This window comes from Nansenia antarctica, assembly GCF_963989245.1.
Source record: "Nansenia antarctica genome assembly, chromosome: 6".
Taxonomy (NCBI): Eukaryota; Metazoa; Chordata; class Actinopteri; order Argentiniformes; family Microstomatidae; genus Nansenia; species Nansenia antarctica.
This window is the reverse complement of record NC_137676.1, coordinates 62,607,357-62,622,345: the sequence shown is the minus strand read 5'-3', so window position 1 is coordinate 62,622,345 and position 14,989 is coordinate 62,607,357. Positions and strand designations below refer to the sequence as shown.

General features: G+C 44.1%; 1 protein-coding gene across 1 annotated transcript; it reads left to right on the top strand.

The window, feature by feature from the left end:
- Positions 1 to 4,492: 4,492 nt before the first annotated feature.
- On the top strand, positions 4,493 to 5,007 carry LOC308160801 (fucolectin-like; the record flags this gene model as incomplete). The annotated part of the gene is made up of 2 exons (XM_080534738.1): positions 4,493 to 4,529; positions 4,724 to 5,007. 2 exons carry the CDS (start codon positions 4,493 to 4,495, stop codon positions 5,005 to 5,007), a joined length of 321 nt encoding a protein of 106 aa, XP_080390864.1.
- Between the last annotated feature and the right edge of the window lie 9,982 nt (positions 5,008 to 14,989).

Below are 14,989 nucleotides of genomic sequence, written 5' to 3'. Positions count from 1 at the left end.
ATAAATAAAAATGTTCATTTTTAATACTTTGTCGAGAATCCTTTGCAGGCAATGACTGCCTGAAGTCTGGAACACATTTTGTACATTAAGCCGCCTCACGCTACGGAAACAGGAGACAGGCTCCTCCTGCCCTATGGGCCATTAGGCTGGAGAACCATCGGTTCTCAAGGCTACTTACTTATGTGGTCTTGATTACCTGTCCACTTTACTCACCTGGTTCTTGCTGTCTCTCTCTCTGGTGTGCCGACACCATCCTGCTCTCTCTCTCCTTCTCTCCCTCTCTATCCTCCTCTCTCCCTCTTGAATGAATGAATGAATGAATGAATGAATGAATGGTCTTTATTGTCATTGATATAGTACAGGTACCATACAACGAAATTTGGGAGGGGGGGCTCCCCTGGTGCTAGGAAAAAAACTAAAAACAAGTAGGGAAAAGAGCTGGTTTACATAAATAAAGGCAATGTACACTATCCACTATACTATACTATTGTGCTGTCAACCAAAATGCAAACATAACAACCAGAGTATGTATAATCTCTGGTTGTTATGTTTGCATAATGGAGAGAGGAGGATAGAGAGGGAGAGAAGAGGATAGAGAGGGAGAGAAGGGGAGAGAGAGCAGGATGGTGTCGGCACACCAGAGAGAGAGAGCAAGAACCAGGTGAGAAAGTGGACAGGTAGTCAAGACCACATCAGTAGCCTTGTGAGCCTAATGGCCCTGACAACACAACTGCGTTCATGGAATGCCTCTTGTCCAATCAAATTACTTGATCGCTCTATGACGTTGAACCCTGTGTGAGCTCCGAATTTACAAACGCACATATCAAATGTAATATAACATTATTTATTTATTTAATGTATTCATATAATATCTGATTAGTATAGCCACAGTAGCCACACACACAGACTCCAGTGATGATGACGGTTGAAGGGGCTGGTGATTATTAATGTGCAATAAGCACGTTATGTTCTGGGGGATACAAATGTGACTCAATAATATATTCAAACACTAAATGATACTCATAACAATATTATAAACCTCAACATGTAGCCGTATAGCGTAGCACAGTAGCTAAGTACAGATGCTATCTCTAAGAAGCTCTCGAGCTAGCAACATAACCAACAGTTATAGTCTGCGATCAATAGAAACATTTTAAACAAGCAACATCCATGTCATGTGAACTAGACGTCACAACTGCGTTCATGGAATGCCTCTTGTCCAATCAAATGACTTGGTCGCTTTATGACAATGAACCCAGTCTGAGCTACTCACATATCAAATGTATTCATATAATAATCATTTTAATCAAAAGAATCATTTGATTTGATAAAACATCAGAGGAATTTCGTTGCTACGGAAGCGCATTGCGTTCACCCAAAAAAATGTACGCCTTATCTCGTAGGCTATATTTTCTATATATTTCTATAGATATGTTCTCCTAAATACACACCAACTCATTCATAGTTACAGGAAGCAATTGATTTCAGTAATTTTTTTCCAAAGGGTGTGCTGCCAAATATTAAGTTGTAGGTATATACAATACAATCATTTTGTCCAGTCCATTTTTGGAGTTCTGTGGAATTATATCAGATTTGGCTTTTTCTCTCTGCTTTTTTGTGATGTTCCAATGCAAACAAAAGACGTAAACATGTCAATACCAAAGCATAATTGCAACAATGTTACAAACAGTGGTGCAGGGGTGCCAATATTTTTGTTCATGACTGTAGACACCCTGAAGGTGTTTTCCTTCTAAGCAAAAAAATACAGTAGTTTGCATCTGCACCAGATGAATTTGCATGGTGTTATGAGAACAGAGGCGAGACCCTCGACAGAGAGAGACAGAGGAGAGAGACCCCTCACAGACAGAGAGAGACAGAGGAGAGAGACGCCCGACAAAGTGGTGAGTGACATCTCCCAATGATATCATTATAGTTACAGTACATAGCTGTCTGCTTGTCTCCTGTACCCATCTTGTACAGCAATAGAGTAGATTGTAGATGATATATGAGATAATTTCATTCATTGTCTGTTTCTGAGCAATTCTTTAATTTTGAATAACATTGTGTTGAATAGTTAATTAAGTGCTTGAAGTGGAATTACAAAGTTGCCTGTTCTTATCTTAGGTGCCAGTACTTGTTTAAATATAATATTGAAATGTATTTAGTGTTGGTGGTGAGGTGAGGTGCTGTCCTCCGTACTACTTTCACTACTTTCTAATGTGTTGCTTTTGTTAGATGGTCAGTTAGTATCGTCACAGGTTATCTGTGTGTGTGTGTGTGTGTGTGTGTGTGTGTGTGTGTGTGTGTGTGTGTGTGTGTGTTTGTGTGTGTGTGTTTCCGTCATGCATGTTATATAATTTCCTTCACCAAAATTATCCAAATATTTACAAACATAATAACAACATATTTACACATATAATAATGTTTAATTATTCTGGATACGTCTCAGAAGTTTATTACATTAAAATGGGTTTTCTGTTGTAAAAGATTCACAATGTATATGATAGGTAGCCGACATTTTGAACATGAAGATTTGTTGTTGTTGTTGATTTAACCTTTATTTATACAGGTAAAAACACATTGAGCCCTAAGGGCTCATTTTCAAGTGTGACCTGTTCACAGGCATACAACAACAACATCCACCACAAACAAATACAATACAAAACCTGGCCTACATAGTCTAAGACTAAACTAAAACTACATAGTCTAAAACTAAAACTAGTCTAAAACAGTCTAAGATAGTCTAAAACTAAACTAAAACTACAAAACCTAAAACTAGACAGCTAAAGAGCTAGGGACAGGGAGGGGTCAGAAATGGGCAAAAGGGAGGGTCAACTCAATTGCAAGAACAAATCATAGACTCGCACTGTACATGTATGTCTCTCAGCAAGAGCTTGAAACTGGAAAGAGGGATAAGATGAGACAGTTTCAGACTCTTCTGTAAAGAATTCCAAGAGGAAGGGGCTGCAAATGAGAACGCCCTCTTGCCTTTCATGGTCCGGACTAAGGGGATGGAGTATGTGATGATGTCCTGTGTGCGAAGGCCGTAGACGGATTGCTTGCGTGACAGGTGGTTAGAAAGGTAGGATAGGAGCAGACCAAGGATGGATTTGTAAATGAAAGTATACCAGTGAAGGGTTCGGCAGATAGAGAGAGATGACCAGTTAAACAGAGAGTATAGCATACAGTGATGCATAAGGGGTTTACAGCCTGTTATAAACCTTAACCTATAACCTTAAGATATCCACACGTAGCCATCTCTACACTACTGTCGGCTACGTTCATGAGTTTAGGATGGTACTCTCGTTCTAGCAAACTGGTGATTGATTGTAGATGTTCTTATTTCATCTGTACAGACAAGAGACAGGTGCAGAGGCCTGAATGAAGCCCCAACCACCAGCCATGCAGTGGGGTCTATTTCTCTTCTCTGTGATGGGTAAGTGTCTTACAGTAATAGTACCTGTGCTGGACTTACATTGCAATGAGTGCATACATTTTAAGTATATATACATCAGTATATATGGTTCCAGTGGGGATCAAACCCACAACCTGAGTGCCATGCTCTAATGACTGAGCCATCAAGGACTTGACCTCCACACCACCTGTTTTCTGCTAACCTGTGTGCCTATAGGTGACCCATTAACCTTGGTGATACTGCCACCTAGTGGACAAACTATGTTAAACATCCTAAAACCACACTAAATACACACAATATATAATTAGTAACATTACAGATGTACATAATCATATACTGTGGGCCTAATGTATCAAGATAATTATAACACATTAATAATAATAATAATAATAATACATTAGACTTATATAGCGCTTTTCTAGAGACTCAAAGACGCTTTACAAACTGAATTAGATTGAGTAGTAATAATACAAAGAAACAAAGGTAAATAAAAGAAAGTATAGGGGCCTAATTAAGGTTGTGCTGGGGACACATGGGAAGGGGAGGGGGAGAGGGTTAACTGGTGAAGGTGAGCTTGAAGAGGTGGGTTTTGAGGGCCTGTTTAAATGTTGGGAGGGTGTTGGCCTGTCTGATGTGGTTGGGGAGGGCGTTCCAGAGGGACGGGGCTGCGGCTGAAAAGGCCCTATCACCCCAGGTCCGGAGCTTGGTCCTGGTGGTCTTGAGGGTGGTTTGGTCGACCTTAGGCAACGGGACCTGAGGCAACGGGAGGGGGTGTGGAGGGGGACGAGGTCGGCAAAGTAGGAGGGGGCCAGATTGTTGATGGCTTTATATAATATGAATATATAATATATAATATTAATATTAGATATATGAACATTGTGTTGTACCGTGCCTTACTGCCTATTTGGTTTGTTATTGTCTTTCATTCCTGTCCTTATATAGTTACATTTTGAGATGTTGAGATGTCCTTATTTAGTCACACTGTTGAGATGTCGCTCGTGTCAAGCATCTGATTGGACTGTTTGGTATCTGTAGCTGTGCATATGATACATCGACTGTGATTTGATTTGAGTTGCTATGGTATTCCCAGGTGTGCCAGCCAGCGCCCTGACAGGTAAGAACATCCTTTACATGTTACATTACAATGTCATGTGATTGACTATTTTAATCCTGTGAGATGTACATGAGTTTTCTTCTCTGCCAACTGACTGATGATTTAACATTCTGTAGCCTCCTCTAGGATTTCATGATGACAGGAATCAGGACTGGTGGTGATGTGATGTGTGATTTCTCTGTATTTCTCTCCAGTAAACGTGGCGTTGGAGGGAGTGGCCACTCAGTCATCACAGCTTGGTAATGGTGCTGCTAGTAGAGCCAATGATGGGAACAGAGACCCAGACTATTACAGAGGATCTTGTACCTACACTAACGAGGACCTGAGCCCCTGGTGGAGAGTGGACCTGCTGGGTGTGTACAGAGTCACTGCTGTGTTCGTCACCAACAGAGAAGACTTCATGCCTGAAAGGCTTGATGGAGCTGAGATCCACATCGGTAACTCACTGGAGAACAACGGCAACAACAACCCCAGGTGATACATTCATTTAGCTATTATAGTGCCAGCACAAATTGAATCTAAATGTAATCGTTTTTAATTGGTATGCAAAATTTGAAATTGTATTTTACAGATTGAATTTGAGTTTCAGATCCGACATTTAAAATCCGAAGGGATTGGGAGACACTGCAATTTATTATTTCATAACTGTCTGTACATATATGCATAAAAGTGTGTGTAATTGCACGAATATGCGCATTATAATGATCAAAATAACTTTTTAGAAATGTTATATTATGACTATTGGGAACGTGCCGGTTATTGTCGTTCAGAGAATACAGCTCAATGTAAAAAGCAATGCTTTTAATGTACATATAATAACAACAACAACAGAAAAACATGTTTGATAACTTAAGGAATGTAGCCGACATTTCGATGTACGATTTCAATGTAGGCCTACGATTCTGTATAACACAACCGCCCTAAACAGTTGCAAGCAGTTTCGTCAACCTTGTGCATGGGGCCATGTTAAAACTGTAGAGTAGAGCCATAGGTCATTACAGACAGATTGTTAGTTGAACTGTTGAGCGATGAGAGATTACATGTATGAAGTAGATTGACTACACCATAATGATTTGTCATGATGAAAGAGACCAGGCAGCTGATATAACAATATACATTAGATTCTTATTCTTGTTCTGATATACAGTAGGCTAGGCCCTACAGAAAAGGCCTGTCGATGTCTAGAGTTTTCAGAATTCCCAGATGACATCACAGTGAGTGATTGCATGAAGAAGTCTCTCGTGTAGTATGTCGATGGTGCTGTAATTTGGGAGATGTAACTCTTCAAAGCAGGTCTGGGCCTCTGGATAATATTCATCGGTGTCTGGCTGGGACAAGCGTACGATTATCAGTCGCAGTTTGGAATGGCGACCTCTCGGTACTCTGTCGGTTCCTGACAGAAATTCTAGCAAAACAAAGAATGTCAATACATTAGATGAAGCATTTATGGAAATGTATGGTTATTCACAGTCTCTCACTGAGGTATAATGGCCAGGGCCCTGAGGTTTTCCTGACCACATGACATGACCAGGAAAAACTACAGGACCGTAACAATTAGGTATAACACAAAATATCATGATAACATACAGCTAGATATCAGAGATAGAACAGTGTTCTCTCCTCCATGGATCCAGTTCTATCTCTATTCACACTTACTTAGGAACCTTCTCTTGTGCTCCTCAGAGAACTCTGTGAAGACACTCCAGAAGTTCTGGATGACCTCATCTGTGTCACTATATCCTTGATATTCAGAATTCTGTTAAAACAACAATATAATCAAAACACATCTATCCATCAGTTATAGCAAGAAAAAGTACTCTATGCTAGGGCCAGGGGCCATTGGCAGTCATAATGTTAAAAGATGGAAGAACAGATTTTTAAAATATATTTACAGTAGAGAAACTGTACAGGGGGGTAGAGATCTTAGGAGGGACAGTTAAGTTGTAGCCTGAAGAGAAGGGTCTTCAGTCTACAGAGGAAGATAGGTAGTGACTCTGCAGTCATGACAGCAGTGGGAAGCTCATTCCACCAGCGGGGCGCCAGGACAGTGAAAAGTTGTGACAGAGTAGCGTGACTGCACTGCATCCATGTAGAGGCTGCGGTGCCAGTCGGCCAGCAGAGGTGGAAGAGCGGAGTGATCAGGCAGGTGTTTGGGGAATGACCATTGCTTGCAAGTAGGGAGGGGTTGATTCTTTTGTTGCCCGGTAGGCGAGCACCAGTGTCTTGAATCTGATGCAAGCTGCTACCGGGAGCCAGTGAAGGGTGTGAAGGAGGGGGGTGACATGGGAGAATTTGGGGAGATTGAACATCAGATGGCGGCAGCATTCTGGATGAGTTGCAGAGGTCTGATGGCGGAGGCACGGAACCCGGCCAGGAGTGCATTGAAGTAGTCAAGGCGGGAGATCACAAGTGTCTGGACCAAGAGTTGTGCTGCTTCTCTGGTGAGGAATGGACATATCCTTCTGATGTTGTAGAGCAGCGGTTCCCAACCTATGGGCCGCGGCCCTCTAGTGGTCCTCGAGAGTACTGCAAGTGGGCCGCCAAATCATGGGCAATTTTTTTTTTTTATTGACGGTTTTTTTGTTACAAAAATGTTTTAATTTTAAAAAGATAAAAAATCTTGGATTGAACAGCCTTGATCGTATTGTGTGTGGTGTGCGCCGATATTTCCATCCGAAAAGAAGAAGTCAGCTCGCTTCTTGATTGGCTACATTCCATCCCCGTCACAATCGGACTCGCGAACAGGGTTGCCAGATGGGATCGACATTTTCCACCCTAACCACAGTCTAAAACCGCTAATTCCACCCCCCCAAAAAACGAGCCCATCTGGCAACCCGAGTCGGGAGTCGGGAGTTGCCCACACACATAAGGATGTTTGGTCGTAAATATTGAACACATACAACATTTACGATCTTGGTATTTGATCACCTGCTATATAAAACATTGCCGCTCGGCTTTAATGGTTTAACCGTTTTTTTTATGCCACGCTCCCTCTAGTTTTTGGTGAAATTACGTCGTTGTTTTGAGCGCTCCGCGCGCTAGGCCTGAGTGGGCCGCGAATACTGTAGAGATTTGTAAAGTGGGCCGTGAGTCCAAAAAGGTTGGGAACCGCTGTTGTAGAGGAAGAATCTGCAGGAGTGTGCTTTCGCTGTAATGTTCAGTTGTCACGGATCACCCAAAGGTTCTTGTTACGGGTCTACTTAGATCGATGCCATCGGCTATCGACTTGTTTGGTTGTTTCTGCATGACCCGTGTGTAGGTGCTTGTTCCCTTCACTTTGATATTACATGGCTGAACTTGATACACGTGTCTGTCATCATTGCTGCATCATACCATACACAAACATGGTGTCAGAAGCTGCTGAACTCACGTTAGCGTAATATTAGATAATATTAAGTGAGTACAGGTAGAGTAGCCTATGTCTGGATCGGAATCAAGTGATTCGGAGACTTTAGAAGACGAGACAAGTCAGCGAGCAACGATAGCTAGCATGGCAGCCATTACTTTTCCACCCCCTTCACCCATGAGCTTCACGGGCGATTGGAGCGTCAATTGGGACATATTCCGGGCCGAATATGAGGACTATGTCATCGTTACTGGCATAACTGAAAAGGACAAGAAAATCCAGGCTGCAACTCTGAGGACCGTGATGGGAAGTGAATGCAGACATATATACCGTCACAACTTAAATCTTTCCGAAGAGGATCAGGGGGATGCTGCGATCATACTGGCCGCGTTGGAGAAGTATTTCAAACCTACCAAGAACACAATATATGAAAGGTACGTCTTCGGGAGCTGCAAACAGGAGGAAGGAGAATCTATAGACGGTTTTGTGACCAGGCTGAGAGAAAGGGCAGCAACCTGTGAGTACGGACAGTTAAGAGATGAGATGATTCGTGACAAAATTGTACTGGGTGTTGGTAACGAGAGCATAAGGCGCAGATTGCTTAGAGAAAAGCAACTGACGTTGATCACAGCAATTGACATGTGCCGCGCAACGGAGCAGACAGACATTCGTATGAGAGCGATGGAGATAGCGAGTCCTCCGCACGTAGAAGCGGTGCTCGCCGTTGCTAGGCAACAATCTAGGCAACAACAATCCAGGCAAAACCAATGGAGGCAGAGCAATTCACCCAGAGCTGTAGACGCAGGCTATGCATGTAAATACTGTGGCAACTCGCATGCAAGGGGCAGAGATCACTGCCCAGCATTCGGAAAACAATGCAAATCATGTGGAGTAAATAATCACTTTGCTAAAGTGTGTCAAAAAAGCAAAAGACCCACTGAGGGAAAGATACACTGCATGGAAAATACAGCTGAGAGCTCAGAACAAAACAGTGAGGAAGACATATACATGCATGAGTCAATTGGTGCAGTGCAAGCCAAAGGGAAGAAATGGTTTGTAACATTACGTTTTCACAACAAGCCACAGCAATGTCAGTTGGACTCTGGAGCGACATGCAATGTAATGAGCCTTCATGACAAGAAAAGGCTGGCACCCAACGCACCACTCTGCCCAAGTGAGGCTAGACTAAAGCTGTACTCCGGGGAAACACTGAGCTCCATAGGCATCTTTGAGACAGAATGTAGAGTAAGAGGTCAAACATACAAGCTCTCATTTGAAATAGTTAAGTCTAGGCAAAATCCTCTCCTGTCAGGCTCTACCTGTGAACGCCTAGGTCTCATGCAGTTCACAATCCCTGAGGACGTGCTCAAAGTGGAACATGCACAGCCTGGAGCCCTAACCAAGGAGCAGCTGACTAACAAATACAGTGATGTATTCAACTCACCTGTGGAATCTCTACCCGGGGAGGTCCACTTTGACCTAGATTCCAGGGTTCCTACAGTTCAATGTGCCCCTCGCAATGTTCCCATTGCAATGAAAGCAGCAGTCAAAGCCCAGCTGGACAAGTACGAGGCTGACGGCCACATGGCGCCGGTCACAGACCCAACTGATTGGATCAGCAACATGGTTATTGTAAAAAAAACAGACAAGCTCAGACTATGTATAGATCCTAAGTTCCTGAACAAGGCCCTAAAGCGCTCTCATTACATCATGCCTACTCTGGATGATGTCCTGTACAAACTACCGAAGGCAAGAGTATTCACCTTAGTGGATGCCCGAGATGCATTTCTACAATGCAGACTTGACTACGAGAGCAGCCTCATGACCACATTCTGGACCCCCTGGGGGAGGAAACGCTGGCTTAAGCTACCATTCGGAGTGTCTGTGGCACCCGAGGTGTATCAGCGAAAACAACACGAGCTCCTGGCTGGACTCAAGGGCATCGAGCCCATTGCGGACGACATCCTGGTTGTGGGTTGTGGGGACACAGACAAAGAGGCTGAGAGTGACCATGATGTCAAGCTTTTGGCACTGATGGAACGCTGCCGTGAGGTCAAGCTGCGGCTAGGGTTGAAGAAGCTGCAGTTCAAAGTAGCTGAGGTCCAGTTTCACGGCCACATCCTCTCATCCACAGGGCTGAAGCCTGACCCAGAGAAGGTGAGGGCCATCATCGAAATGCCCAATCCAACTGACGCAAAAGGGGTGCAGCGTCTGATTGGCTTTGCCAACTACTTGGCCAAATTCATGCCACACTTATCAAGTGTCTGTGAGCCGTTGCGACGCTTGCTGGACAAGGAAACCCCCTGGCATTGGCTACCCAAACACGAGGCGGCAGTTCAAGAACTCAAGTCTCTAGCTACAACCATGCCTGTCCTGCGCTACTATGATGTGACCAAGCCAATCACAGTCCAGAGCGACGCCAGCCAGAATGGTCTCGGATGCTGCCTCATGCAGGAAGGACAGCCCATCGCGTTCGCTTCGAGAGCTCTTACCCCCACAGAAAAGAACTACGCACAGATTGAGAAAGAGTGTCTCAGCATCGTCTTCGCCTGTCAGAGGTTTCACTACTATCTATATGGCCGCGACCTGATCACAGCGGAGACAGACCATAAGCCCCTAATCTCCATTTTCAGCAAACCTCTCCTCAACGCTCCCAAGAGGCTTCAGAGCATGCTCATGACCTTACAGAACTACAGTCTGACGGTCATCTACAAACCAGGGCCTGAAATGTTCATCAGCGACACGCTCAGCAGAGCAACAGCAGGATGCACCGGCAGAGGAACAACCTACCAGCGGCACGCTATCTGCTCCCTGCAACAAGAGCAAGAGGAGATACAGCATGTGAACCAGGCAGACTACTTGAATGTAAGTGACCAGCGTCTCGAACAAATCAGGCTGCACACTGACCGAGATGAATGCCTGCAGGCACTTAAGTCCACAGTTCTCATAGGCTGGCCGGATGTGAGAGAAGAAGCACCTCTCATTACCAGAGAATACTGGCCTTACAGAGATGAAGTCAGTGTACAGAACGGTGTTCTATTCCGGGGGCAGAAAGTCATCATCCCAAAATCACTACGCCCAGAGATGCTTACGCGCATTCATTCAAGTCACACAGGAGGAGACGCATGCTACCGACATGCTCGAGAGACATTGTACTGGCCGAACATGCAGGCAGAGATAAAGGATTTTGTGGGCACCTGCTCAACCTGCAATGAGTATGCTCACAAACAGCAAAAGGAGACCATGCTCTCACATGAACTGCCCACCAGGCCGTGGCAAATTCTGAGCATGGACCTGTTCAGTCATAGGCAGAAGGACTATCTTATTATAGTCGACCACTATTCTGACTTTTGGGAAGTTGAGCTCCTCCCTGACTTATCTGCAGAGACAGTCATCAAGCGATGTAAGGCACAGTTCGCTCGGCATGGCCAGCCAGAGAGGGTCATCACAGACAATGGCCCACAATTTACCTCTCAGTTCTCACGTTTTGCCTCTGAATGGGAGTTTGAGCATGTGACCTCCTCTCCAAGGCACCCGAAAGCAAACGGCAAGGCAGAGTCGGCCGTCAAGATTGCAAAGAATCTGCTGCGCAAGGCTATGCGTGACAGTGACGACCCCTGGAAGGCCATACTACACTGGAGAAATACTCCCACCGAAAGCATGAACAGCAGCCCGGCACAACGTCTCATGTCTCGTTGGCTGAAGACCTCTATTCCAGTGACAAACAAGCTGCTGGAACCAGTCGTTGTGGTAGGAGTCACTGAAAAGCTGCGCCACAGGAGGCAGCTTGCCAAGTCTTTCTATGACCGGTCCGCCCGGGACCTGCCGGAGCTGGCAGTCGGGGAAACCGTCCGAATGAAGCCTCTGCCTACTGACAACACTGGCATCTGGAGGGCTGGGACCTGCCTCCGCAGGGTTACACCGAGATCGTACCTGGTGGATGTCGACGGCTCCCTCTATCGACGCAACAGGGTGGACCTCAGAGTAGCCGAGCCGACTGCTACTCCGACCTACGAAGAGAATGACCCTGTGCCAGAGAGTACTGCTGCAGAGGCTCCCCCAACTGTGGCCGAGCCGAGCCCGGTCAGGTTCACACCTAGGACCTCACCTAGTCCAATTGGCACAGCACCATTTGAGGGACGCGCATACACTAGGGCTGGACGGCTGTCTAAGCCACCTGTGAGACTCAATTTGTAACCTAAACTATATAGGGCTGTTGCCATAAAATAAAAATGGAAAAAATGAAAAAGGAAAGACACAGAGAATACAGAAGTTAACAGAGACTGTTGTTACATTTTATATAAGAACAAACTTTTGTTATTTTTGCACTAGATTACTTTTGTTATTTTTGCACTAAGTTCTAAGGTGTTTGTGTTCACTTGGAAAAGGAGGATGTTACGGGTCTACTTAGATCGATGCCATCGGCTATCGACTTGTTTGGTTGTTTCTGCATGACCCGTGTGTAGGTGCTTGTTCCCTTCACTTTGATATTACATGGCTGAACTTGATACACGTGTCTGTCATCATTGCTGCATCATACCATACACAAACAGTTCTTGGCTGTCTGGGAGGAGGTCATCGTAGCGTTGTCTACTGTGATAGAGATGTCTTGGAGAGGGCAAGCTTTCCCAGGGAGGAAGAGCCAAAGAACCAATGTTGCTGAATTATCATTGTCTCCTTCTCATAGATATACAAATAATAGACTGATTGCATTGTTGCTCCATTCCACAGTAAGGAGGATAGATTATTATCAGCACTAGTGGTGCAAGACTAGACTGGATGTGTCCCAACTCCCAACAGTCCTCTATTCCTCGCTTCCTTCTGAAAACACATTGAAGATCTAAGAGTCCTTCCCTCAGCATCCTCTTACAATACGCTTTGAGAAGGAAGCAAAGAGAGGAATAGAATAAAGGATGCAAGGAATAGAATAAAGACAATTGGGACACTGCCCTTGACGATCACCTCTCTCAGCTCCTCCCATCGGTAGCTGTCGTCTCCATGCAGAAGGGTCATCAGCTCCTCAGGTAGATACATCCTCCACGCTTGTAATGGACAGCCCTGAAGGAAGCCTGTCCTGAAGTCCTCAAACTGACTCCTGACAGCCTTGTTGAACACAAAGTCAACGTACAAGTCCACATATTTCTGCCTGTGAACAACACAGAAGACGTGTTTACAGTATACATAAACGCTGCCTGTGTAGTAACCTAAGCATTATCTTGTTAATTCCAAACATTTCTACCATCACCTACCTGTTGACCTTGGTTACTGGGACCTCCCCTCCATTTGGAATCAGTGTCTGACCCTTCACCTTAGAAAGAAAATACATATTTTTACTATATCTGTCTGCTGTGGCTGTCTGAGTGCGTAAAACTACTGTGTACATGTAAGCATCAACTCTTACTGTGAAATCCAAATACAGCTCTTCTACAACCTCCTCTTCTTCCTTCAGCAGTTCTTGTAAGCCCCTGATTTAGAAAAAACAAATACATTGACTCGGGATGGGGGGCTAGCGGAGAATTTTTTATTGGCGGGCTCGAACACTTTCTGCAACAGTGCGAACAGTGCTGAAAAATTTGCTAAAAAGAAGGCGCTACAAATACTTTTGCTTATTTATGAAACTGTGGCGGGACACATCTGAGATTAATGGTAGGGCATCTTTCTAAAGCAACAAAGAGCAGTTGAAGAGAAAATAATTGTACCTTGCTTCAATTGGAGACAGCTCTTTCAGGTCATCCAATGTTGGATTCAAACCCAGGAGCTTCTTGAACAGGGCCAGAGGGAAGCAGACGTCCAGCAAACACTGGTTATACAGTGCCATCCCACAGAGCACTCCGAGCCAGTAGAAATCATCAGTCATATTGTAGTCCTTTGGATAGGGCACACGAATCAATGAAAAAAAAGCCAGTCAATATTTTCAGTATATAATTGTGGATATTTCTGTTGGTTCAAATGCTTTTAAATGTTGAGAAAAATGAGGGACTAGCGTTCATACAGAACCTACATTTGTAGATCTACATGTGAACCAGGCCAGACCAGAGTCCTCGTTAACATCCAGTATCTTTGTTTCTGATGTGAGTTCCTTCGCAAGGAGGGTGAAAAACTCCAATGACACACCGCCGTCATCCATACCATCTTCCAATTTGAACTTCACCTGGACATAGAAACAGGAGAGAGCATTTGAGTGGCTGAAACAAAAGAAATACACACAACAACAACAACAACAACAACAACAACAACAACGATATTTGATTTACCCAATCAGGATGCTTGTTCCTCTTTTCTTCTTCTGTGGTTTTACAATTGCCCTCCTCTCATCATATTCCACATATTACAACACTCCATGTTTTCTTTTACCCTCCTCTTCTACCTCCTTCTCTACCTCATCCTCATCCTCGCACCTGTTTCTCTCACTTCTCGTCCCCCTGTCTCCTCTTCCTCCCACATCCCTTGCCCTGTTCTCCTTCTCATTATCTCCAGCACAATTAGAAAAACATGTGACAGATTGTCTACGTTCTACTTTGGGGGTACTTTTTAATTTTATTTAATAAAAAAATAAATATATTATTACTTCTTAATAAATTCAGTCGTTTTCAAAAACTACAGCCACACACCCCCTGGATGGAAACTCATAGTTTCTGATTTATTTTGTTTACCCATGATTACATCATCGGGGATAATTTCCGTAGGACCTTTTCTCATATCTCTTTGACTGCAGAACATAGACAAGTACTGTTTCCACATATGTAGACACTGGTATGGTGCTGGAGATAATGAATATGTTGTTAAAATATTGTGAAGTGCCCCTTTAAAACAGGAATAACACATCTAACTAATGTTAACCTCTTCCCTCGCTAAGTATGTCCTGAGAGATAAAACATTTTACAGATTGCCTCCAACCAGATCTTAGGTCTTGCTGCTTAATTTACATAATTCAAAAAGGAGAACACAAACCTTTAAAGGCATCATTGGGGAGCCAATGTTTACTCGTAGCCAATGAAAGGTATCACTCAGTACTGCCGTTCGACCCACTTCTAGTGTATTGTGAAGAAACACACTCTCGCTCTCCAGCAGGTAAACAGCCTGAGATAAAGACATCACAACTTTGGTTTATGTT